This window comes from Caretta caretta, chromosome 8 (genome assembly GCF_965140235.1).
Source record: "Caretta caretta isolate rCarCar2 chromosome 8, rCarCar1.hap1, whole genome shotgun sequence".
NCBI classification, from domain to species: Eukaryota; Metazoa; Chordata; order Testudines; family Cheloniidae; genus Caretta; species Caretta caretta.
Window position 1 is genome coordinate 64,733,138 of NC_134213.1, and position 27,813 is coordinate 64,760,950.

General features: G+C 41.2%; 1 protein-coding gene across 3 annotated transcripts in view; it reads right to left on the reverse strand.

Moving 5' to 3' along the window:
- Nucleotides 1-4,282: 4,282 nt before the first annotated feature.
- The window catches only part of DENND1B (DENN domain containing 1B), a 245,469-nt gene continuing 221,938 nt past the window's right edge, over nt 4,283-27,813 (reverse strand). For 2 of the 3 annotated variants that reach the window (XM_048860501.2, XM_048860502.2), the window contains 3 exons: nt 18,160-18,248; nt 14,875-15,091; nt 4,283-12,545 (listed from right to left, as the gene is read on the reverse strand). In XM_048860501.2, the coding sequence (XP_048716458.2) occupies nt 11,988-12,545; nt 14,875-15,091; nt 18,160-18,248 (864 nt within the window). In that variant the 3' untranslated portion in view covers nt 4,283-11,987. Of the gene's footprint in view, nt 12,546-14,469; nt 14,537-14,874; nt 15,092-18,159; nt 18,249-27,813 lie in introns of all 3 variants that reach the window. The other variant, XM_048860503.2, reaches the window with a different exon arrangement.

The window sequence follows — 27,813 nt, forward strand, 5'->3', positions numbered from 1 at the left end:
TTGTTAGGACTTGTCACATCAAATACAAATCTAAATCCCTGCATTTGATAAAAGTTACTTTTTCTTTTGGGATCATGAGGGTTCAGGCACTGGGTGTTCTGGAAAGAAAATGAAATGCTTTGCCCGTCATTCACGTATGGTTGCAGCAGCATTGTATATGTGTATGTTGCAATAGCAATGTTCTCAGCTGCTTAAGGAGCACACACATGATATGGTGGCCATTAATGAATAGCGATTTCATGACCTCCATACCTAAGCAATGCCACAAAATGACTGAATTTTGAGTTACATTTTTTCCTAATAAACCACAATTCTTAATAATGTACCAACCTGGATATTACCTGGTGTGTCCCATCTGACTGTTTTACCAAAGCACTCTGAAAAATTCTTCTTTCCACAAATGTTTGACATAATTTTTCTTGACAGGATTAGAGTAGCCCTATAGTGCTGCTGCTTTAAAATCTGCCACTTTAAGATCAAAAGATGAGGCTGCTTCACTATCCGCTGTATCCCCTGTACTCCTCTACACTTACTATAGGAAATAACCAGTAATTGCAACATTTAAGGGGTTCAACTGCACCTACACTGTAAAGCAAATGGGCAAGCTGAAGCTGAAAGAAAACCAATGAATCAATTGTTAATTATATTAAGCTATTTTCATACTTGGATGAGTACTTTGCTCTTTCACACTGCATCCAAGAAGCAACTGTCTGCTTGTGGTGACAATGTCACTACAATTCTGACAGGAGTAATTCAAGAGACAAAATGTGTGAGGTAATATCTTTCATTGGACCAATTTCTGCTGGTGAGAGAGACAAACTTTCGAGCTCCACAGAGTTCTTCTTCAGGTCTGGGAAAGGTACTCCGAGTCTCACAGCTAGATTGTTTTCATTTTCATTATCAGAGGGGTAGCCGTGTTAGTCTGGATCTGTAAAAGCGGCAAAGTAGTCTATAAGGTGCCACAGGACTCCCTGTCGCTGTTCATTTTCATTGTGTCTTCTGTTGCATCACAACTTGGACAGATGACAAAGATTTTGTTGTTGTAACCGACTGTATTAAGAGATGAATACATGGATGTAACTTTTAAAAAATTGACTGATGATTAATGGTATCAACAATGATCTGGTGGTCTGTATGTTTTGTTTGTATAACACAGCAAAATACTTTTGGCATTCTTTTCCAGTTCAGACAAAGGAATCATTGTTTAAATCACTGACCAGATTCTGCTGTGTGGCCATTTTGTGTCACACTGCCTGTGTGGATTCTGGTTGTAATTCTACATGAACTGGCTCAGGGAGGTTAGATCCTATGAGAGGCTGAGCCACAACTGTGCAAGCACCTCATGTTATGGTGTTTGGGGGACTGAGGGATTTTCTCTCATTGCTCTGTATCCTGCCATATAGAAAGTGACTAATGGCTGGAAAGAGCTGCCTTTGAGGTCTTTACACTTTGTAGTGGACAGCGTGATCCCACTGGACTGGGTGGATTCAGAAGACTTGGGTTCTACTGGCTGTGACACTGGCCTGCTTTGTGACCTTTGATAAGTAACTACACTTTTTAGTACCTCAGTTTCCCCATCTGCAAAATGGGGAAAATGTTTGCTTCCTTTGCAAACTGCTTCTTCTGTAAAGGGCTTGGAGATCTACAGATGAAAAATGCTATATAAACACTGGTTATAATTGGCTGGGATTTTCAAAGGGGCCTAAGGGAGTTTGGGCCCCAAATCCATTGGAATTCTATGAGATCTGTGCACCAAACTGTGTTAAGCTCCTTAGAAAAGCCCAGCCCTTATTATTATTATAAATTTAATTCTAAGAAAGAGCACACTGAGGAAATGGGACATCTAATTTCCCAAGAAGCAATAGATAAAGAGCTATCATAGAATCATAGAATATCAGGGTTGAAGGGACCTCTGGAGGTCATCTAGTCCAACCCCCTGCTCAAAGCAGGACCAATCCCCAACTAAATCATCCTAGCCAGGGCTTTGTCAAGCCTGACCTTAAAAAATCTAAGGAAGGAGGTTCCACCACCTCCCTAGGTAACACATTCCAGTGTTTCACCACCCTCCTAGTGAAGAGGGTTTTCCTAATATCCAACCTAAACCTCCCCCACTGCAACTTGAGACCATTAGTCCTCATTCTGTCATCTGCCACCACTGAGAATCCATCCTCTTTGGAACCCTCTTTCAGGTAGTTGAAAGCAGCTATCAAATCCCCCCTCATTCTTCTCTTCCGCAGACTCAACAATCCCAGTTCCCTCAGCCTCTCCTCATAAGTCATGTGTTCCAGACCCCTAATCATTTTTGTTGCCCTCCGCTGGACGTTTTCCAATTTTTCCACATCCTTCTTGTAGTGTGGGGCCCAAAACTGGACACAGTACTCCAGATGAGGCCTCACCAATGCCGAATAGAGGGGAAAGATCATGTCCCTCCATCTGCTGGCAATGCCACTACTTATACATCCCAAAATGCTGTTAGCCTTCTTGGCAACAAGGGCACACTATTGACTCATATCCAGCTTCTCGTCCACTGTAACCCCTAGGTCCTTTTCTGCAGAACTGCTGCCTAGCCATTCAGTCCCTAGTCTGTAGCAGTGCATGGGATTCTTCCGTCCTAAGTTGTCCTTGTTGAACTTCATCAGATTTCTTTTGGCCCAATCCTCTAATTTGTCTAGGGCCCTCTATCCCTACCCTCCAGCATATCTACCTCTCCTCCCAGTTTAGTGTCATCTGCAAACTTGCTGAGGGCGCAATCCACACCATCCGCCAGATCATTAATGAAGATATTGAACAAAACCGGCCCGAGGACCGACCCTTGGGGCACTCCACTTGATACCGCCTGCCAACTAGACGAGGAGCCATTGATGACTACCCGTTGAGCCCGACAATCTAGCCAACTTTCTATCCACCTTCTAGTCCATTCATCCAGCCCATACTTCTTTAACTTAGTGGCACGAATACTGTGGGAGACCGTGTCAAAAGCTTTGCTAAAGTCAAGGAACAACACATCCACTGCTTTTCCCTCATCCACAGAGCCAGTTATCTCGTCATAGAAGGCAATTAGATTAGTCAGGCATGACTTGCCCTTGGTGAATCCATGCTGACTGTTCCTGATCACTTTCCTCTCCTCTAAGTGCTTCAGAATTGATTCCTTGAGGACCTGCTCCACGATTTTTCCAGGGACTGAGGTGAGGCTGACCGGCCTGTAGTTCCCCCGATCCTCCTTCTTCCCTTTTTTAAAGATGGGCACTACATTAGCCTTTTTCCAGTCGTCCGGGACTTCCCCCAATCGCCATGAGTTTTCAAAGATAATGGCCAATGGCTCTGCAATCACATGCGCCAACTCCTTTAGCACTCTTGGATGCAGCACATCCAGCCCCATGGACTTGTGCTCGCACAGATTTTCTAAATAGTCCCGAACCACTTCTTTCTCCACAGAGGGCTGGTCACCTCCTCCCCATGCTGTGCTGCCCAGTGCAGTAGTCTGGGAACTGACCTTGTTCGTGAAGACAGAGGCAAAAAAAGCATTGAGTACATTAGCTTTTTCCACATCCTCCGTCACTAGGTTGCCTCCCTCATTCAGTAAGGGGCCCACACTTTCCTTGACTTTCTTCTTGTTGCTAACATACCTGAAGAAACCCTTCTTGTTATTCTTAACATCTCTTGCTAGCTATCATGTCTGCATACGTTAGCATCCCAAAGCAGGCAGAGTTACGTTTGTCTGGGTAGTGCTACCATAACTGTGTATTTCCTGGGATTTCTTTCTGGTTGTGGTTTGCTTTGTTGAAACACTGATGTTTTTGAAGGGATGTGTGACAGAACTGAAACTGAATGTTTTCTGGTTTTCCAATATTTGAGGGGGCTGTATAATGTAGTCGTCTGAACCTGGGGCTAGGAGCTAGGAACTACTGAGTTGTAATGCCTGCTTTGCTGCTGGCTCTCTCTGCGTAGGCTCGATCAAATCATGTAACATTTCTGAGTCTAGCTTGGGGATAATGTGCCTATCAACTGTCTATCTCACAGGACATTGTGATAGTTAATATTTATACACTTTGAAGATGCATTATATAAATGCTAATTATTAATAATAAACACTTGATTAGCGTCTCCAAAATGGAGAAGCTGAAATGATCATCCAGCGGGTTGTGAAAAGCTCATAGCATAACAACATCACCATGTTGCTGTAAACTACACTTCTGCTGGAAAAAGATAATCTCACATCCTTTTGCATGAAATAGGTAAATCAGATCACTACATCAAACAAAAACCTGCACACCACAATGGCTTTGATTTTGGTAAATTTTATTTTATAACACAATGTGGGGCACTTCATGGTAATGTGGAGTTCACAAAAAACTTTGCACTGACACTGTAACTTGGAAAAAACACAATTTATAGTACATACACAGTGTGCTACTGGTAGTAGTCTAAGGTCTGGTCTGTAATTCTGGAGATGACTTCATACTGTAGGCTAAAGTGTGCAACAGCACAGAGTAAAGTCCTAAATTTGGTGGCAGTTTTAATAAAAGCCAGTGACTGATCCTATTTATAAACATGTTAGAACACAGTGTTAATTTATTTAAAAACCTCTGTGATTATTGAAAGGATCAATAAAAGCATTACATCTCAAAACATCCTGTACTTCATGTCTTTCCTGTAGGTAATTAAAGATGTCCCTACTGGCCCATAAGAGCTTTATAAAAACTTTTCCCAAAGATGGCTAAAAAAAGCTCTGAAAAAAAAGTTCTGGAATAATGCCAGGATAGGTTATTACTCTCTGTTCAATGCTGATGCTCTTTCCTTCTCTCTTTCAGACACAGATTAAAAAAAACAGTTATTTCCTTGACCAAATGAAACATTTTTACTTATCTTCTGAACAAAATGGTGAATTAACACAATATATGCTTGTTTGTGTGTTGCATCCAAAACTAACTATTCCATAGTGCTTTATCGCTCCATTCAAGTAAATTAATTTAAACCAGTTCTTGACAGAAGCTTGAAGGTTACAACAAAATGTACATCAATACATAATTTAATTTACAAAAAATTAAAAGGTACTTGCAACAATTGATTTAAGCAATGATTTATCACAATTAGGGCTGCCACAAACTAGATTCTGGATATACATACAGTCACCACCATAAATTATTATCTAGAATTGATTGTATTAATAAGAGACGCTTAACTTGTTAAAAAAATCAAGAGATAAACTAAGCATCAGAAGTTCTAAATGTATAAACAGAAATTACTCCCACTATGTTCTTGTAACATACTGTGAGTAGAATATAGGGATTATTACTTTTGAGTACTTGTATATTAATCATTGCTGAAACCATGTTTATTACTATAGTATGCAATAACATGACAACCACAATCATTTTCAGTCACATTTGGAGATGCACATTTGCCTGGTGACAACGTGTACTGTTTATGTTTTTATCATACAACCATATTAAATGCTACAAGTAATTTTATACAGTTCCAAAAAATATGATCTCAAGGATCGGCTTGAAAAGCAGATGTGCATATTTGCTGGAACTAAATTACTTTAAAAAGAGAAAAGGAAAAATATTGCACAAAATCCAGTAATTTTTTGAAAGTCAATACGTGTTCCTCCACATCCAAGTAGCTCCCTTATTTTAACAGAAACATAATTGCATTTTACACAATCAGAATCAAATGTCAATTTACTTGAATTCCACTTCTGTTGTTCCAGGGCTAATACTGTTATTGGACTCTAAATATGAATCCTGATAAAACTGACCTAAGTAATGTAAAAACTAGCTTCCGTTGAGCCCATGTAGTAAAGCCTGGGATATAGTTCATAACTTTGAACTTTTCATCCCAACTACAGCTGGGCAAAATTTTTCAACCTAAACTGGTTTTGGTGAAAAATGCAGATTCAGTGACATCAAAACATTTAATGAATTTGCGTAACTTCACCAAATTGTTTTGGTTGAACCCCCTAGCCCCCTAAAATCTCACAGGCCCATGATTAGAGCACTCACCTGACAGGTACAGATCCCTGTTCCAACCCCTTTTCCCACCTCCCAGGGGAGTATCCTAACCACTGTACGAAAAGTTACGAGAGAGGTCTTCCTCCGCCTCCTCTGGCTGTTCTGTAAAAACTCATCTATGGGGGCCTGATTCAGTGGGCAGTCTTTGAGAATGCCTACTGGATTGGGCCCCTCAGGCAAGTTCAACGCCAAAAGCTTGTTTTCTCCTGGTTTGTACATCATTCTGGGGCTTACGCAGGAAATAGGTGTCTGGTTGCCCACAGGGAAGAAGCACTGTGTGTGCTCAGAGGCAGAAACATGGACTTCTAGGGAACTTTTACTACAAAAACTTAAGTCGCCGAGTGAGTTTAGGTGCCTACAGGGTTTCAGTAGGAATACTGGGGATTGCAGTGATCCCAAAACTGGAGACTTAGGCACCTAACTCCTTTTGGGCAGTCAGCCCATGGTGCCCCATGTGACAATAAACATCTGCTAAGTCAGAAACCCCCATGTAAACCCCTTGGAACAGACACTATCCTTTTAATAGTATTGACAGGGAGGATGGATGGCAAAGCTTCCATAGATCAGCAGTTGCGTAGGCTCCTTGCTCCTGAATGGGGTACTAATGCAAGTTTTTATAAGACAAAGGGCCAGATTTTCAAAAGGGCCTCAACCTAGAATCTAGTTTCCCTGCATGAAGTTTTGCTCCTGCAATCAATTACATGCACATAACACAGATTATAGACATTTACCTACCAATATGATTTGAGGGTTGCACAACTGATTGTTCTGTAGAACTGAACCCAACAATTAATTGTGGATGCAAAATTAGAAACAGTTTAACTGGCTTAAAATTTCTTTGCCTAGAAATATATAATTAATAATAACATGGGGTTAGGAAAAACTCATTCTACAGCCTGAAAGAGACACAAACCCAAATTTTAAAATCTTTAAAGAATTTAATAGTTAGGTAGGATTTCAACAGTGCTCAGCGTTGGTCTAAGTCTGCTCCCATTGAAGTCAATGTTAAAATGCCCGTGACTTCCCTGAAAGCAGAGTCTAGCTAATGCTGAGACTTTGTGAAAATCCCACCTTTAGCCAATCAGCAATATCACTCTCAGAATGCTACGTGACTGAAGGTTTCAGTCATGACAGTTATTTCACAGCTTCTCGAACTACACTCTTCCTTCAAAACAAGGCTATTTTGGAAGTGATGCTACCCCAAAACATGGCACTGTGACTGTCACACTGTTCTCAATCATCTCCTGAACAGATCTCGCTCCACATGCATACAGGGAGGGCAGTGACTGGCTCTGCATCCATGGTTCTGTCCATCCCTGGACTTCTGTAAAGGATTTTCACAATATTGGGGATCTATACATGGAGAGATGGGAAGGCGATAATGGGGGCCACAGATCATCCTTCCCCCTGTGGGGGATTTGATGAAAAGGCTTCATTGGAGTCATGCTGCAAAACAGCTAGAATGAGACAAGGCCCAGGACTCCAGAATACCCACTGAGATCCACAGGTTCTGGGGGCTCAACCCTCTGCTCACGGGTTGAGGCTCCCAGCTGTATCACCCCAATGGAACAATACAGGGAAAAGTCAGAGAGGGGAATCCTGGAGAGCATCTCTCCCTTCTGATGCTCTCACTTTGTTTTTTCCTAAGCAGAATGGGGATATGGCTCACATCATGGAGGCATGGTGCATAAGCTATTAGAGATGAACCGGAAGACCTGAAATTCAAGTCCCAGTGTAACTGACTAGGTCAGGACTTTGTCCCTAAGTATGGATAAGAGAGTGCAAAGTTAAATAAAAAAATCTCATATTTCCCTCACCGGGGAAAAATAGGAAGCTCAGAAAGATACTGATTCAGCTACAAAACAGGTGCCTCTACTGGAGTCCTGAGGAGCTTTTTCACTGAACTGAGTTCAGCTCTCACCAGTAGATGGAGATTAATGTTGATGCTTTAGAATACATTGGGAGAATTCACACAGATGAGAATAGTTGAAAACTTGTAAAATCCTTGACTTGGACACTTTTTCTTACCATGGGACTGTCTGTGACAATCAAAATACTGTAGACGTGGCCTACAGACAGACTGATACTGTGCGAAGAACAGAGTAGAACTGCGCTGGCTGGAGATATCAGAGTTGCTACTCTATTTGATAAATTTGGCATGGTTATCTGGTTTTTTTGTTGTTAATATGGAAGATGCTTGGTAATTTTGTATGTTTAAATAAGGCACCAATATTAGCCTTTCAAAAAGATCTTTGATATCAAGTGGTAAAGGATCTAAAAATGTGGCTAAATTTAAATTAATCAAACATAAACAACGAGGCTATATTTTAAGGTATTTAGGGTTCGAAAAGAAGGAAGACACAATAGTCAAAATACTGTAAACATTCTACGAATCACATCAGCAATATGCGAAGGATTTGACATTAGTGTGCAATCCTAACACATTCATGGCTATTGCAATAAAAAATGATTCAAAAAGTTGAATTTTACCAGCCATCTTTTAACTTTCTACTTTAGCAATTTCACTTATCAGATACATGAATATTACTTATAAAACAATAACCCATCAAGGCATCAATGTTGTACAATTCCCAAATCATTTTTTTCAGTGCTATACTCCTAATAATCATTAAAGGGACATTAGCAACCTGGTATGGCTTCCAAATTCTCCTCCACTGAAGTGCCTAAGGGAGTCAGGTGCCCAACTTGTATCAAGTCAGTGAAAGCTGATCCATTAGATGTTTTTGAAAACCCCATTCTTAAATCTCATGCTCCATTCCTGAAAGATGCTTTTATAGATTTAAAAGTAAACATCACTAAAATTTCTGATAAGCTTATTTTTTTCTCCGAGACAGAAACTGATAAGTCTATAAGATATAAAAGCATTTAATATATATTAAACATCTTACAAATGTGCATAGCGCTTATTATCCTAGTAGATTCCTAATGTCTTTTCACATTATCTCATTCTGATTCCTCGTAGTTCTACCCAAGAATTCACTTCACCTACTATGATCGGGTGTGCGCACCACACCAGCCCTGATTGGGTTAATGAGGGCCTGAGAAGCTAATTAGGTCACTTGACATCACCTGAGAGAAGGAGGGCCAGGGTAACTGAGAGGGAAGTCCCGCTTGGGGAAGGGCTGGGCCAGCACTAAAAAACCAAAGAGGCTGAAAGCAGCAGGCCGTGTAAGGAGTCTGGAAAGAGGCTAGGAGGGGTGAAGTAGCCACGGGAAGTAGAGTAGGCTCCAGTGGTAAACCGAGAACCAGGAAAGAGAAGATACAGAAGCTTGGTAGGAAGGAGACTGGGGAAACAGTGACAGGGAATGGGAATGAGGACCTGGATTGCTGGTTATAAGGTCCCTGAGCTGGAACGTGGTAAAACAAGTGGGTCCGGGTTCCCCTGCCAGCCTCTGGTATATGGAATTAAGGTTAGCAAAATGCAGTTACACAAATAAGAATGCAACTGAGCATTTCATGTTTCTAGTGTTATCAGAGTAACAATCAAACAAGAAGTGCTATGAGATTGGTAGGACTTTTCTTTTTCCTGTCTTATCCTAAACGCACCTAACAGCACAACATAACCTACTTGGGTACTGATTCAGGACCAACAAAGCAGCATGCCACTTCCTGACTCCCTGAACCACCTCCTGCAACATCTTGTGTTTTCCTTGGAGCTCCCCCATCTAAACACTGTTCAGACCTGACACTTCCTATTTCTTGATATCTGATAACCCAGCTAAAATGTTTAATAGTTTATGGGTTAATAATAATTTTGGTCCTCAGTAACTCAAACACAGTTTTGCCAAGTGCCCCTTTTTGGGATAACACAAATAAAGATGCCACCTGAATCTCAGATACTATGGTGATATGTACTACAGAAAACCCTAAGGCAGATCAGGATGCAAATCTTACAATCATCCTCAGCACCAATAAGCTGCTGAGGTCCTCTTCAGAAATATATACTGAACACACCTATAAAAACTTTCCAAGGTCATTATATTATGAATTGTGAATCCACAACCTGACCTTTTCCCTTGCACGTAAAACGGGGCACTTTGGTGAAGGGGCCTCATACCATTACCCACTAATGTGGCCCATCCTCACCAGTGGTGTGGCTGAAATCTGCCTCCCCCCTCCTTTTCTCCTATTCAGAGTCTGTAGTTTGGGATACAAGACCTTCTTTTACAACGCCAGGGATATTGCCAACAAAGTTATGTGAAATGACAAGATAGTATTAGACACTAAATCTCATGGGCAGAGCATCAAACAGCCACCCCTCCCCCCACAACCTCCCTAAAGGGATCACACACCAATTCCCTTGAGCCACCTGACATAACCAATTGCCTGATGCTCGTGGTGATAAAACGGGAAAAGAAAAGCCAAATCGCTTTAGTCAAAAGGAAACTTCTTTTGTAAACCCAAACATGGCAACTGGTGTTAACCTGTGTAGTGATCCACTACCAAAGTACTGCAGCCCAACCTGCCTCAACCCCTGACTTCAACTTGCTCTCCATGGTCTGTGCTGAGGATACCACTAAGCTGTCTTTGCCACAGAAGAAGATTCCTGCTGTTGGTGAGGAAGAGTGGGAGAGCACTCCTCGCAATGACAAATCCTGTTACTCCTTGCTTTGTGTTACACATGCCAATAGACAGTATTCAAAGTTGCCATTTTTGGCCTAGTGTGGTTCACCCCAGAATGTACTCATTCTGATCTACAGAGGGCAGGGGAAGAAGAGGGGTGGACAAGGAGAATGAATAGATGTGCTCTACTCAGGGAGGAGTCTACTTTTTGAATTTTAAATACTGAAATATCCTCTAGGAATGCTATGTGCTCGAAAGGGGATAAATGTTTATGCCTAAATATAGTACATGCAGCATCCATTTAATTCCTTTCCTTGTAATTGCAAAAAGATTCTCTTGCATACATGAGGGTGGGGTATTTGTGTTCTTAATTGCTGAACCAATTACTTTAGATGTCTAGTGTTATAAGTAATCTTCATTCACTGCTCTTTAAAATACTGCACAGCTCAACAAAACAAAACTCCTAAGAAGCAAAGTGATAATTTAATGTTTCTTTTAAAGGTGGCTTGTAAAAATCAAATGGTCATGTTCAGCAGTGGCACAAATTAATGTTAGTACAGAATTATTAAATTGTAGAAATTTTAAAACAGCAATAAAATCTATCAATTTCACTTACAGTTTCCTTTCTGAAAATTCCTAGATGAAAACATCTACATTGGGACACTGGATAATATGTCTTTAAAGTGCCTTAGTTGTAAACAGAAGTTAAGTAACTTCACATTATCATTCAGCACTTCACAAGAAAAAAGTATGCACCACCTTTTCAAGGTCTAGAAGACATGGCCACAGTTTCTGTTTATAACAAGCTCCCTATTATTCACAAGAGATCCTTTAGTTTAGAAAAGATCTTTTCCCCCTTTGCTCAAGCAGATACCTGCCATGGAAAATCATTATTACTCTTCTGAACGTTTGCAAGTCACCTTCTAAGATATATAAACCTTTCCCCCAAATGATTAAGGCAATTAACTCATTACAAACATCAATATTTGTAAGTTTCAGATAAATCTAAACTGTTTTGTTCATTTCATGCCCAACAGGATTAATACAGTACCTTCAGTATCTGGATATATGCAAAGATGATACACTTCCTGCTGCACAAAGGAACATTAGTAAGCACCATGCACCAGTTGTATATTCCACATACATACAAACTAGTACCTGATTTAAGAGTGCATTAGTATATTTAGTTCCATCTTGTAGACTTAAACACAGCCAACAAATTAACTGAGAAACATATAAGCAGATGTCTAAATCCATGTACTAATCAAAACACAAGGATTTTAAAACGTAAAAGTAATTATTCCTTTGGGATCTTTTGGTTATCATCTATTACATGGACTCCTGAGTAGTCTCTCTTTAACCTCCCATGGAAATAGTTTCAAAGTTCCTTTATGCTTTATTTCCACTGCTATTACTGGAGTAATTATCCTCTGAAATGTTTAAACTGTGGTGAAAAGCAGAGGTCACTTTACATAATGATACAACTTCATGAAGAAGCCCACTTTCTTCTGGGGTTTCCTTTCCTTCATCCCCGTCTTTTTGCCAAGGAATTAGAATGGATGGATGTTGACAAAGGTTCACAGGGAGCTGATCCTCTGAGGTATTGCTTAGTGTTTCATTCGGTTTTATCTTCCTATGGAAGGAGTCTTCTACTTGGGAAAATTCCAGAGAAGCAAGTTGTGCAACTGATCGTGTTGGAGAAGCTGACTTTACAAAATCTTTAGGGAAATCCACGTGGTCAGCACTAAGGGTTTTGTCACTGTTTTCTTCCTGCAGCACAGAGACAGATTCCATATGGTCACTAAAATCAACTTGCTTCCTTGGTGATGGAGGGAGCTGTTTCCCATGGAGAACACTATCATCCTGACCAAGATTCCACTCCACTGGGTCATTAGTACCACTACAGAGCAGAGCGAGGTTGCTCTCACTAGGTGCACTAGACTTGTTCTGAAACAAAGAACATGTGTTTTTACAGTTAATCTTACAAGAAGAACCCTTCCTCTCGCATCACTGAAATAAAAATCCTGTTTTCATGACAGGATATACATCCCCTGAATTTCCCTAGATACAGAATGGCATAGCTGGGAAATTGCAATGCAAGCTTTTTGACACTGCCTCATCCCGACATTTAAAGATCACCTCTAGGAATGACAAAAGAGTTCAGTCTCCATTGCCCATTCAACCTTGACCACAAAGGTATAGCCTGTGTCAGTTGCAATTGTGGTTTTGCATTATGAGATAAGAAATTGAGATTCAGACCCATGGCCACTGTTGGCAGTGTTGGTCCCAGGATATTAGAGAGACAAGTGGGTGAGATAATATCTTTTATTAGACCAATTTTTTGTTGGTGAAAGAGACAAGCTTTCAAGCTCCATGGAACTCTTCTCCAGGTTTGGGAAAGGTATTCCCAAGGTCACAGCTAAATGCAAGGTGGAACAGGTTGTTTAGCATAAGTAGTTAAAACACACTGTAATACCTTTCAAGGTGAAGTGGACAGTTAACTCCTCTCTAGTCATAGGACAAAAAAGGGGGGTTAGTGGGTTACAGATTGTTGTAATAAGCCATAAATCCAGTATTTTTATAAGACCATGATTTTTAGTGTCTAGCACAGCTATGACTTTAGATCCTGGGCTCATCTTTTGAAAGTGCTGTGCAGGTTTCCTTTTAGAATGAGGACTGACAGGTCAGATATAGAGTGATGACTTTGTGAAAAGTGTTTGCCCCTAGATGATAGGGTGTTTTTGTCTTTTATCACTTTTCTGTGTGAGTGCATTCGAGAGCGTAGTGACTGTCTGGTTTCACCTCATAATTGTTATTGAGCCATTTAGTGCATTGGGTGAGGTACACCACATGTTGTGATAGGCATGTGTAGTACCCACAAATCTTGAAAGGTGTGTTGTGGGGGATATTGCTCATTTTAGCAGCAGAGATATGTCTACTGGTTTTGCATGATGTTCTGGCAGGTCTGGTGCTGCTTTGAATTGGTACGTCTGATCTCTGGAGAGCTTGCATCTGATGATGATGTTGGGGGTTGTTTGAAGGCCAGAAGAGGAGGTTTGGGAAATTCTTCTTTCAGGATGTGGTCCCCATGGAGTATGGGTTTTAATTGTTTAATGATACCTCACGTGGGTTTCAGTGTAAAGTGGTAGGTGACAACTAGAGGTGTGTGGTCAGAGGTTCTCTGCCCTGTACTAAAGCAGATTTTCCCACGGTATATCTACTTCCACCTTGTATTTAGCTGTGACAGTCTGAGTACATTTCTCGGATCTGAAGAAGAGCTCTGTGTAAGCTCAAAAGCTTGTCTCTTTCACCAGCAGAAGCTGATCCAATAAAAGATATCACCTCACCCACCTTGTCTCACCCATAATCACTGGGATTTCTATTCTTCGTTTCAGTAATCAGTTCCACACACATTTATTATTAATCTTTTAGTTCACAAACAAAATGGATATTTTATTAATGCAATCCTTGTATGGTGCTTATAACATCAATGTTGATCTGGATTAGCATCAGAGTTAATTGTTCCAGCAAAGGATCGCTAATATGGGAGTGCTTTTGACAACAGCAAATCTTAAGCACCAAACACAGAAGTTGAAACTTACAGATACAAAAGTCTTTTGACAGTGGTCACCAACACCAGGGAGCTGATCTAATGAAGATTTTAAAGATTTAGCAAAAGCTCTGATCCTGCAAAAGAATCTGTGCCCTGGGTCCAATGGGACCGTGAATTAGAAGCCTTGAGTGGGCAGACCCATTTGTAGGGTGGAGCCTTAGACTGCTAAACTGAAAATGAAATCGTTTGTAAAGCAATGACTCCTTGGATCCCATGACTTAAACAAGCTGGGAAACTTCCCCAGAGTGATATACTTACCCCTATTTTCAATTGGGGAGTCCAAATTATTATCAACAGCCTCTAGAACGATAACTGAGACCAATTCCTGCCCAGGGGATAGAGGGAGAGAACATAAGACCCCCGTGCAGCAGCAGGGAGGATTCCCAACAAGCCCTAGATGTGGTTACCGCATCTAATGGCACACCACTGATAAACTGGAAAGGAGTATACCCAAATCCTCAGCTGAGGAGCATTCATACTGTGGCTAGCAGCATGAGTTTGTTAGAAAAACATGCTTCTGGTTTTTGGAGCAGCAGCAAGGCACAGTTGTGACGTATGAACCATTCTTCCACATACTGGGCCATGCATGCAGTTTCCACCAGCGAGTGCCAGCTTCTATTCTAAATTAATGAGGTTGTTTTACACATGAAAAAGATGACTAACCATAGCCTTATAATCAATATCATCCGTTGATCTAAAGAAATCCAGGCTCTTTGCTCCTGAGAGCTTTCCTTGATCTGAACTGTGTGTGCTCAGCGTGTCCAAAATCTCTCCCAGCAAGTCCATTTCTCCTGTGTGATAAGACATTACTCCTGTTTCACCAGAATCGTCACTATCATAAAAATAAGCGGAAGCTTCCTCGCTGTCTTCAGATGATAACCTAAAAACAATAAACTTTCCATCAGCTAAAAACGTAAAATATTTTATGATGTCAGAATGGCCACTTCTGTAAGTAAATAAGGATAGCTTATTCAGAGGCCATTTGAATTTGAAAGTGGACTTAACCTGGCGTTTGTTCCAACAATTTCACCTGCAAATAAGAACATGCAGACAGATGCAGGTGCAATCAGGGAGTAGGTATCTACATGCCCCAGTAACATACAGAAACAAAAAAGGAGGCCAGGTCTTGTAAAGCCAGCATTAAGTAGTGATGGATTTATTTTATGTGTAGCATTACGAAAATAAAGTTCACAGAGTACAAACAGCCTTTTCGAATATGGTCTACATATTGACAGTATTTGACTGGAAAATGATAACACAGACACCATTAATAAATAAGGAGAAAAATCATGTTGCTACTGGTAGCATGTAGATATTTTTTCTATTCATCAAAGTAAAGGAGATCAGCACCGACTGTAACTTCAGTCTCAATGCTTATTACCATTCTGGTTAAGAAGTACAGCAGGATGCAATAACTGTAGCCAAGCGGCTGGAAGGAGAGAATGAAAGTCAGCGACTCCCAGCAGCACAAATATAGGTCCCACATCTACTTTCCTCTTTATTTAGGTCCCACATTTACCCCAGTCCTAGCCCTCCCACCCTCTCCACCTCCCACCCTCATCACCACCACCATTTCTACACTCGTACTCATTCCCCTTCTTCCCCATTCCTTTGTTTCTCCTTTTCTCTTACCAACTCTGGAATGCTTACTCCATCTCTAAAAAGATCACAACTTCTTCATAGCTGGCTACCTCCAGCCCCTGACTCTCAGAGGGATCTGGATCCCTTCCTTTCACTTTGTCTTTGCAGCTCTCCTCTCTTATGGAGGCCTCTCCTCCTCACAAACTCCCTGCTTTGGATCGTGGCAGGGGTGTTGAGATTCTCCTCTCCTGTTCCTGACACTTCCTTCACCCTCCTCCTTCCCTTCTGGACAGCACTGCATGCAACCTTTCCCCCCTCTCCCCAACTCCCTTTGTTGCTCTCATCTATCATCCACCCAACATCCTCCTCAACTTCCTCTCTGATTTTGTCTCCTGACTCTCTCTCTATTCTCCTCACAATCTCCCTCGGTGACTTCAACTTTGATGTTGATGTCCCACCTGACCCCTTAGGCACAAGTTTCAGTGCCCTCACATCAAACATATGCTGCCTGATTTCACTTCCATGACCCTTCATGATGTATCCCCATCCTATTTATCATCTTTCATTCACTATTGAGATGTTGACTCATGTCTCCGGTTAGCCCATGATGCCAGCCTTCATTGCTCACTCATCATTTTTCCAAACAAATACCTTTATGCTTTCTCCCATGATGTTCCTCCTGCTCGGAAAAAGCCCTTATAAACATAGAAATGCAGGGAGGCAAGGGACCTTGAAGGGAGATCACCCCTGACAGGTGTTTGTCTAACCTGTTCTTAAAAGCTTCCAGTAATGGGATTCTATAACCTCCCTTGGAAGCCTGTTCCAGTGCTTAACCGTCCTTATGATTAGAAAGTTTTTCCTCATATATAACCTACATTTCTGTTGCTGCAGATTAAGCCAATTACTTCTTGTCCTACTTCAATGGACATGGAGAACAATCAATCACCATCCTCTTTATAACAGTGCTTAGCATATTTGGAGACATTTATCAGGTCCCCCCTCAGTCTTCTTTTTTCAAGACTAAACATACCCAGTTTTTTTAACCTTTCCTCATAGATCAGGTTTTCTAAACTTTTATCATTTTTGTAGCTCTCTTCTGGACTCTGTCCAATTTGCCTTGCTTAAAATGTGGTGCCCAGAATTGGACACAGTACTTCAGCTCCTGGGGCCTCACCAGTGGAAACTAGAGCAGAACAACTACCTCCCAGGTCTTACATACAACACTTCTGTTAATACACCCCAGAATATTATTAGCCTTTTTTGCAATAGAATCACATTGCTGACTCATTCAATTCATGATCCACTATAATTCCCAGATCCTTTTCAGCAGTACTATAGCCTAGCCAATTATTCTCATTTTGTAGATGTGCACTTGATTTTTCCTTCCTATGTGTAGTACTTTGCAGTTGTCTTTATTGACTTTCATCTTATTTGAGTTCAGATCAATTCTCCAATTTATCCAGGTTCTTTTGAATTCTAATTCTGTCCTCCAAAGTGCTTGCAACCCTCCAGCTTGGTGTCAACCGCAAATGTTATAAGAACACTCTCCACTCCATTATCTATCATTTATGAAAATATTGAATAATACTGGATCCACGACAGACTCCTGCTGGACCCTGCCAGATACATCCCATCAGTTTGACAGTGAACCACTGATAACTACATATTGAGTAAAGTCTTTCAATCAGTTGTGACCTCCCCTTATAGTAATTTCATGAAGACCACATTTCCCTAGTCTGCTTATGAGAATGTTCATTCCCCATATGCCTTACATTTGTGTATAAAGATCCACAAAACTACCTCATTATTCTTCTTCAAAACCCTCCTAAAAGCTCTCCATTGCTGTGATGCCTTAAAAAGACTTGACAATGGTTAGGCTGGTTGTGCACTGAGATCACTGACTTTCATGCTGACCAATATTGTCTCCTTGTTTCCTTGTCTCCTTGCCTCCTACCTCATCTACTTGTTTGTATCAGTCTGTTGTCTCGTCTTGCATGTATATATAAGCTCTTTGGGAGAGGGACCATCTTTTTGTTGAGTGTACGGTGCCAAGCACAAAGGGGTCCTAGTCCATGACTAGGGCTCATTGGTGCTATAATAATACAAATAAATAAAATAATAATAAATAATAATAATAATATGCTGCCCTTGTTTCTCTGCTACTAAAAGTAGGATTTTATTTCCATATTAGACACTAGAACATGTAGCAATTTTTAGGTCAGGAGTCACACTGGCAAAATATTCACTCACATGAACTCAACTGGTTTAAAAATCCATTTGTGGGACAGACTGACATACATATATTCTCTCTCTCTGTCTCTCTCTCTCTCTCACACACACACACACACACACAGAGAGGTTGCTTACTTGCTTGTTCTGTCCATTTCATCATCATCGTCATCATCCAGGGCAGAATCATGATTGCTGACATTGGCGAGGTGTTGGTTGAAACGCGTCTGGAGAGGAAAAATCAACACTGTGATCTTTCTTTATTTTCTTGCCTTCTGATCACTGTTCATTTGGGGTCAGACCACACTCTATTCATTTATTTCAATGAGAGCAGAGGCTCTGAGCACCTACAGGAATTGAGCCCTTGATGGGCAGCATTATGTATTGATAAGAGAGGTCCTTTAGGGATTCTCACAGGAGGACCAAAAGAACTCAAACATCACCGATAAAAGAGCAAACAACACAGTACATTTTTCTTTATGGACATAGATAGCCGAATAATTCATGTAAACCCTTAACACCAGTTGAAGACTGACCATTGAAGATGAAGAAACTGCACTGGAGAGCACGGGCTATTTTTTCTTGCAAGCATCTTGGACAAAGAACTGTGGTTCAAAGTCTCCAGACATGTATTTGTGTGAAGTTCTCAAGTTTAAGTGGCCAACTGTGTATGAGAATAAGTCATTTCTGGGAATAGCGACTATTAAACGAAGCATGAGGCTCTTTATGTATCTTCTTTACCATGTAGAATGCAGTATTCTGTTGAAGTGTTTTACTCTACTTGAACAAATGTCTCAATTACCTTAATAAAAACTATGGGACAGAAATTTTGGTGGTTTGTACAATCGAAAGGGCAGAAACCTGCCTCAAAATTCTATGCAGCTTTAATATTTATGTGACAATTAACCTATGCAGAAGAGCCACAGAAAAGATCTTCACATATCGGAAAACTGACCATTGTGAAATGTATGCAAAGCCAAAGTACCTATGTTAGCTAACTTAAAAAAAACAAAACCAAAATAAACCAACTATACACAACTATAGAGAAGTGCTACTGCCAGAAATCCATACATCATTATGGCAGATGGTTCAGGAAATGTCTAAGGGCTAGTCTACACTATGAGTTTATGTCAGATTTAGCAGCGTTAAATCGAATTAACCCTGCACCCGTCCACATAACAAAGCCATTTTTTTCGACATAAAGGGCTCTTAAAACGGATTTCTGTACTCCTCCACAACGAGGGGATTAGCGCTGAAATCTACATCACCGTTTCGAATTAGGGTTAGTGTGGATGCAATTCGAAGGTATTGACCTCTGGGAGCTATCCCACAGTGCACCATTGTGACCGCTCTGGACAGCGCTCTGAACTCGGATGCACTGGCCAGGTGTACAGGAAAAGATCCAGGAACTTTTGAATCTCATTTCCTGTTTGGCCAGGCAAGCTCATCAGCACAGGTGACCATGCAGTCCCAGAATCGAAAAAGAGCTCCAGCATGGACCTAATGAGAGGTACTGGATCTGATCACTGTATGGGGAGAGGAATCTGTGCTATCAGAACTCTGTTCCAAAAGACAAAATGCCAAAACATTTCAAAAAATCTCTGAGGCCAGGAGGGACAGAGGCTACAGCAGGGATGCAACACAGTGCCGCGTGAAACTTAAGGAGCTCACACAAGCGTACCAGAAAACCAAAGAATCAAACGGACGCTCCGGGACAGAGCCCCAGACATGCCACTTCTATGCTGAGCTGCATGCAATTCTAGGGGGGGCCTCCACCACTACCCCACTCCTGTCCATGGACTCCGATGATGGTGTACTCTCCCCCATGCCTGAGAATTTTGCGGACGGGGAAGATGAGGAGGAAGAGGATGAGCTTGAGGACAGCACACAGCACACCATTCTCCCCGACAGCCAGGATCTTTTTATCACCCTGACTGAAATACCCTCCCAACCCAACAAAGCCAGGGAAGGGACCTCTGGTGAGTGTACCTTTTTAAAGATAATACATGTTATAAAAGCAAGCGTTTTTTAATGATTAAGTAGCCCTGAAGACTTGGGATGCATTCGTGGCCAGTACAGCTACTGGAAAAGTCTGTTAACGTGTCTGGGAGTGGAAATCCTCCAGGGACATCTCCATGAAGCTCTCTTGGAGGTACTCTAAAAGCCTTTGCAGAAGGTTTCTGGGGAGAGCGGCCTTATTCCATCCTCCATGGTAGGACACTTTACCACGCTTTGCTAGTAGCAAGTAATTTGGTATCATTGCGTGACAAAGGCTGGCAGCGTACGGTCCTGGTGTTAGCTGGCATTCAAGCAACATCCGTTCTTTATCTCTCTCTGTTATCCTCAAGAGAGTGATATCATTCATGGTACCCTGGTTGAAATAGGGGAATTTAATTAAGGGGACATTCAGAGGTGGCCGTTCCTACTGGGCTGTTGGCCTGTGGCTGAAAAGAAATCCTCCCCGCAGTTAGCCACGCCATTGGCGCTGAGCTGTTTGCGTTTGGCTAGCAGGGATCTTCCCTGATACCAGCCACACAGTGGGGTAAAGCGATCATCCCAGAGAATTGGGCGGGGGGGTTAGTTTGGTTTCTGCTGCTGCACGTTAACACGAAAACTGCAGCACTAAATGGCCAACTCAACGGGCTTTGCTTGGTATTGGAGAGGAGGGCACTGCTGTTATGAAGGTTGCAGAAGCCAAAAGACTATGGCTTACCATGGCTGCCTGCAAGCTGAATTCTGTTGCCTGGGACTGCGTGTGTGATCTCTAATACCAAAGCCGCAGGCACTCAATATAAGATGCAAAATGCGACCTTGTACCGAAATCATATGTGCTATGTAATGTGAATAGTGTTGTTCACCATGAAAGAGTATAGCCATTGTTCTGTAAAATGTATCTGTCAAAATACTTCACTCCCTTTTTTCCCCTCCAGCAGCTGCAGATGTTTCAAGCCTCCCTCCTCTGTCCCAAAGGCTATCTCAGATAAGGCAGCGAAAAAACAGCACGCGCGATGAAATGTTCTCTGAGCTCATGCAATTGTCCGGCACTGACAGAGCTCAGCAGAATGTGTGGAGGGACACAGTAGCAGAGTACAGGAAAGTGGCCGATGAACGTGAGGAGAGGTGGCGGCAGGAAGATCAGAGGAGGCATGAGGCAACGCTGGGGCTACTGCGGGATCAAATAGACATGCTCTGGCGTCTGGTGGAGGTTCATGAACGGCAGCAGGATCAGAGACTGCTGCTGCAGCCCCTGTTTAACGGCCCTCCCTCCTCCCCAAGTTCCATAGCCTCCTCACCCAGATGCCCAAGAACGGGGGGGAGGGGTCTGGGGGGGAAGGCTCCGGGCACCCAACCACTCCACCCCAGTGGACAGCCCAAGCAACAGAAGGCTGGCATTCAAGAAGTTTTAAAGTGGCCTTTTCCTTCCCTCCTACCCTCCTCCACACCCCACCTGGGCTACCTTGTGAGTTATCTCCCTATTTTGTAATCAATTAATAAAGAATACATGTTTTTTAAACGATAGTGACTATTTCTTTTGCAAGCAAGCTGTGATAGAAGAGGGGAGGGCGGGTGGCTTACAGGGAATTTAGAAGCAACCAAGGGGGCGGGTTTTCATCAAGGAGAAACAAACAGAAGTGTCACACAGTACCCTGGCCAGTCATGAAACTGGTTTTCAAAGCTTCTCTGATGCACAGCGCTTCCTGCTGTGCTCTTCTAACCGCTCTGGTGTCTGGCTGCGCGTATTCCGCAGCCAGGCGATTTGCCTCAACCTCCCACCCTGCCATAAACATCTCCCCCTTACTCTCACAGAGATTGTGGAGCACAGAGCAAGCAGCAATAACAATGGGAATATTGGTTTTGCTGAGGTCTGAGCGAGTCAGTAAACTGTGCCAGCAACCCTTTAAACGTCCAAATACACACTCTACCACCATTCTGCACTTGCTCAGCCTATAGTTGAACAGCTCCTTACTACTGTCCAGGGTGCCTGTGTATGGCTTCATGAGCCAGGGCATTAAGGGGTAGGCTGGGTCCCCAAGGATAACTGTAGGCATTTCAACATCCCCAACAGTTATTTTCTGGCCTTCTTCTATTTCTAATATACCTTTTCTGAGGAGGTATTACTTATTACTGAGTTTTCTATTTTATGGGTGAAATCAGGCAAAGAACCCAGACTAAACTTTACAATGAAACCAATATTTGAGCGTGGAACAGAGTTCTGTACAGTCAATATCTAATGAAATAGTGGACAGCTGACTCGTCAGTGACTAATGCTACTGAAAGTATCTTTTGAAACATATCCTCTTTATGGTTAGCAGCAGTGACACTCAGTTGTCTAAGCATTTATCTGTGTTGGGGCCATTAAAATACTTTGATTCCATAGGGAATGAACTAATTCTCAATGGAGATTCCCACTGATGTGTCGATTCTGGATAAATTTCTCATTTAATACAAATAAAGGCCCCTGTCCTGCAAGTGGCTCTGCAGAGCCCAGTCCTGTAGACACATCAGATTTAGTTGTTGCAACCATAAATCACCCCAGTGATGAAACAAGAAGTCTTCAAGAGAAGAAGGGCTATTTCAAAATGAAGAATTCATTCCATTTTTAAAAAATTTAGATGCTCTAGCTCACCAAAAATACAAATTAAAAAGAGCAACTGCAACAGGCTTTTTATACGGAAGCATTAATTCTATCAACAGAATAAACTGCCATGGGATTACACTGACTGGCTCCTAGAAACAAACAGTAAAAATAGTTGCAAACAGTGAATGCATCAGGTTAAAAAAAAAAAAGGTGTCTTTGGGAAATAGGAACTGATCAAACTGATTACAACTGGTAAATGCCACAGGGCTTAACAATTACCCTTGCCTGGGCTCTTTTGAGAGGTCTTCTGAAAGTATTACAGTTTGCCATTACTCTGCACATTAGTGGATAACAGCAGCAATAGAATAGTACATGAGTATGACACAACATATGCCGATGAAGTAAATAAAAATAAGAGAGACATTTCTGCCTTTCCCCTTGACTTTCACTCTCTCTTTGGAGATGGATTTTTGAATTTTTATGGGTGTGGTATTATAGGAGGAAAATTTTTTTTTTACATCCAATTGGTGAATGCTAACACAAATACAATGAGATGTACATAAACAATATTTAAAATCCTGATTAAAAATTTTAAAAGAAAGAAATATACTATAGGCACATTGCCAGGACTAAACAAGCACATTCACAATCATTTAAGGCACCATGAAATAGCCACTGAGACAAAATGCAACATATGTTTTTTTGAATAGATGATTTTCCTCTCAGAGTTGCAATAAAAATGACGAGGAGGGAGGAGTATGTCCAGACTGCTTTGCAAAAAAGAAAAAAACCCTCTTAATAAATTCTAAATGGAGAGCCATAAATCTTTTTCAAAGCTCCACTAGATGAAGTGACATAGTATGTGCACCTGCAAAAGCTGTCAAAGACATTTAAGAAAACCTTCCATTACTGATGAACCCTGCTGTTTGGAGTTATTTAAGCTTTTAATTTCTGTCTTTTCTGCATTTTGAAGTGTGCACACTTTTTATACCATTTCATAAAAAAAGGGACAGACCTTTGTTTCCTTCCTGATCCGAGTTCTAATAAACAGACCTCTTAAATTCATTACCACAAAAAACAAGATTGTAACCCTCCTTTCTTGCTGCACCAAAACTTTATAAAGACTTAATAAACTGCTGTCATAATTTGCTTTATAAAGTAAAACTTCCCACAATTACTAAACTCATATGGCTTCTTCCAGTTGGTACTGTTTATATAATAAATTTAATAATAAAATATTCATAAAATATATATATATATACACACACACACAAACACGTTTCATGAATTCTACATTTTTCTTAACTTACTTATAAGAGTAAAGTGAAGGTTTCTCTGATAGATATCCCCACCTCTTCTGGCTCACACAGATTATTAGCTATGTTATCTTTTCCTTCCTCTCTGTGAAATATAGTGTAAGTTCCACAATGAAACAATTTAAGAAATGATTCGTTGGTGGACTCCATAAGCCATTTCACTGAACCACCCATCAAGCTTAACTGGCCTGTACAGGAGCTATGGGGAAGGTCTAATTGTAGCCAGCATGGGGATGAGTTCAGAGACCCATCTCCAACTCCCAGATGGCATCATGATGCCAGCTGATGCCACGATAGCTTGAGCCATTCACCCATCCTGGAGCCTCTATGGAGCACTGGAATTGGTGGGCTGGTGACATATCTGTGATGTTGTTGCTTCTTCCCTACTGTCAAGACATGTTTCCTTTCATCAATAATGTATGTAATTTTAATAAAGTTATGACTGTTTAGCCATAATTTTCACAACTCTGTCTTTTCTGGTTTCTGCTTTTTTGGAAAACCTCCATCTTTACAAGGTTTGCTATCTAGAGGACTGAGGTGGATGCTGGCAACTGTGAATAAAGCGAAGATTATAGCAGAAACTATAAATATGGACAGAACCAAATAAAATGAGGAAAGTTACAAAAGGAAAAAGGTTCTCTTACATATGGCAGTGGTTTCATAAACTTGCTATGATGGCCCAAAAATCTCAAAAATGTAGGAGAAATACATAAATACTAAAGGATTTAAAAGTTAAATTGTTACGTTTTTGATTGGGCATGAAAGCCAATGTTTGAAATGTCAGCTTTTTAATTTAATATTTCAACTTTCAGGATCATAACTTTCAGGTAATGAGCCCTTGTTAATCAGTACAAACACAGGAAGTTTGATAAGGCTACTGCCATTAATTGTCCTCAACGTGAGAAACAAATAAACCTTTGAAAAATGGCAGCTCATATATAGTTTCACATTGACTAACTATTCAATACATCAGCATTTAAAGTTTTCAACTGTGTTTAAAATAAAATATGTGAAGTAAATTTCCTGCTGGTTTATGGTATGAAAGTTACTCATTTAATATGAGAAAGCTAGCTAAGGAAAACTCAGTCATCAGAAATTCTATTTCTCTGAGTCCCCTCCTTCTCCCATCCTATCCAATAGCAAGAATTACAGACAGAACGAAGGAGGCAAAAAAAATCAGTTAGTTCAGGGTACTATGTAAGCACTAAGCTACCCACTCCTTTCCAGTTAGAGACTTCCAGGCTATAGTAAAGGACAATGAGATCATAGGGAAAATACTTTTAGTTACACTCCTCAACAGCAGACTAGAATGATGCAGGAAATGGGAGGAAAAGAGAGGACTATGACAAATAGGATTACAGTTGAGTAAATTTTCCCTCGTTCAGTGTTCCTCTTCCCCATTATACCAAGCAATTACAGGCAAATGATATCATAAGAAGTGAGCCAAAGGAGTTATGCTTACTTGACAATAGTGTTCAGAGCACCTAATAGCTAATACATTTCAGTAGGCAAGGACTGATCCAACTGGAAATGGCAGATGCAGAGGGGAGGAGATGAACAAATGGCCACTTCACAAATTTCAGTATCGTGTACTTCTGCTCTGAGAGTCTGGAACAGTCCAGGCTTCTTACAAAATGGCATTTGGCTGTTTGCTCTGGACATAAATTAATAGGATATAGTCTTTAATCAGCCAAAACACTGTAGTTTTGGTACCTTTTGCCACTTGTTATAACCATCACAAACAGGAAACTTCTAAAACTATGAGTGCAAGATAGAAAATGACTTCAAAGCTATGGGAAAAGACACTTTCTCTGCAGCAGCAAATACAGATAAGGGCACAACCTAAGTAAACCAATAGGCTCGTTAACATACAACTCTGAATTAATCCCCAGAACAAACTCAGTGGGAAAGTCAGTGAACTGTCTGGTTTTGAAAGACGCAAACCACCGAAGGAGAAATAATCAGTAAGTTTAATTCCCCCCTCTCTGTGGGATATCTTGACAGCAACTGAAATGCTACCTTAAGAGAACCGTACTTATAATTTCAGGGATATGTCTCTCAAAGTTTGAATGTGGTTCCATGAACCACGGGAAATCTGAAAACTACTTGCTGGTATTTAGGTTTCTGTGAAGAAAGGGAATAAAGAAGCTTTGGGGCATAACGATGAGAATCAATTTCTCTACTTTTAATGGGACTATGAATAGTTCAGAAGGCTGAAGAATGGACCTGGAGAGAATCAATTTAAAGCAGATGTAAAGGTCTTACAGACCTTTCTTGAAATCAGACAGAATTAAAACAATACTAGTCTGGGAGCTGTAGCCCAGATATTAACAAACCTTCTGAAAAACATGAGGACACAGGTTCCTTTCCCAGGGATGATTACTGTTATAGTTAATAGTGGCTCATGCTAAACTAGTTCTCTGTGATGATGTCCTTCCCTTAAAGGTAAACTACTCACCAAGTAGAGCAAGGAATTAAATAGAGTGAAGGATGTGTGTGCGCCAGGGAATGCGGGCGACAGGAGAGTGACACTGGTATGTGTGTAGGGAAACACGGGGAGGAAGACGAAATTTGGGGATGCGGAGGTCAGGAGATTGGGGAACCTGGGATATACAATCTGGCTGTTTTGTGCTACTCTGATGATACAAAACAGCTGTAAACCCAGTTTACATGGCCAGAACACTCGGGTTGCTTTGCACTGCTGCTAAGTAGGGTGAAGCAGCCAGAACATATCAGTTAATCTGATCCTAAAATGTTAAAGTAAAGAAAAATGAATTTCAAGTTGATACACCGTATCTTCAAATCATTAGAAATATCACATGATAACATTCTCTTTGGGATTTCTGTTAATAGTTCATATACAAAATTATTGCTAAAGGGGAAATTACCAAACCAAAACCTATGTGAAAATAGAGCTAAGGTTAAGGGTACATATGAGCAATTTGGAGTAAAAGAGATTACAGGGATGTTGTAATGATTCCCAGAAAAGCATTATACATTCAGAACCCCAGAGCCAAAGGGACCCTGTTGCCTCTGCTGGCTAGAATGTGGGAGGAGGAAGATAGCCTATCAGCTTCAAGCTCCCTCCTTGAGGAGAAGAAGGACATCAACCCCAGGAGTGGGAATAACTCTTCCAGAAGGATCATTGCCATGAGAAGCTGGGCAACAGCCTGATGGTGGGAACAGATTTCATCCAGTATACATAAGCCCAAATTGGGAAGCATGGAGGCTCTGAAAACAAAGAGGGCTCATATGCTGGTAGTTTTGGCATTAATATTACCGATCCCAAACATACAAAAGTCATGATTTTTGGAGCCCAATGTTTGCAATTGGCTTAAAAACCATTAAGGTTGTTTCCCCCCCACAAATAATAAATGTTGAGTTCTTTTTATTTCCCTTCTGATTTTTGAAACCTGCAGAGGGTTCATGTTTTCAAGCTTTTCTATACAACCATGAGGACTATAAACTTTTTTAAAAATGAAAACTGAGATTTTCACATCAATCACAGGATTCCAGGAGCTGGAGCTTTAGGAACAGATTCAAATAAGACTCACAATAAAACCAGGAGAGTTGACAACATTGCATCAGCTGCAACTCTGTCACACAGACCTACAGGCTCTGTTAGAGCCTATCCAGGTGAGGAATTCTCAGGCTGACTGTGCAATCTAAGAAGCAAATCTGTGTTGCGGGGCAATGGAGTTGAGCCTTAGGGGTGATTCCAACATCATCTCAGTTCAGAGTCCATGAGCAGAAGATTTAATCATGAGGAGGAAATCTTCCTGCTAGTTCCATGTACATTTATCCCTTCCAGCAGCCAACTCTACTAGCTGTAAGGTCTCTTCTGGAAAGGATTTTTCCTGTTGCTCTTCTTCTCCCGGCTTTTTCCATCAGCCATAT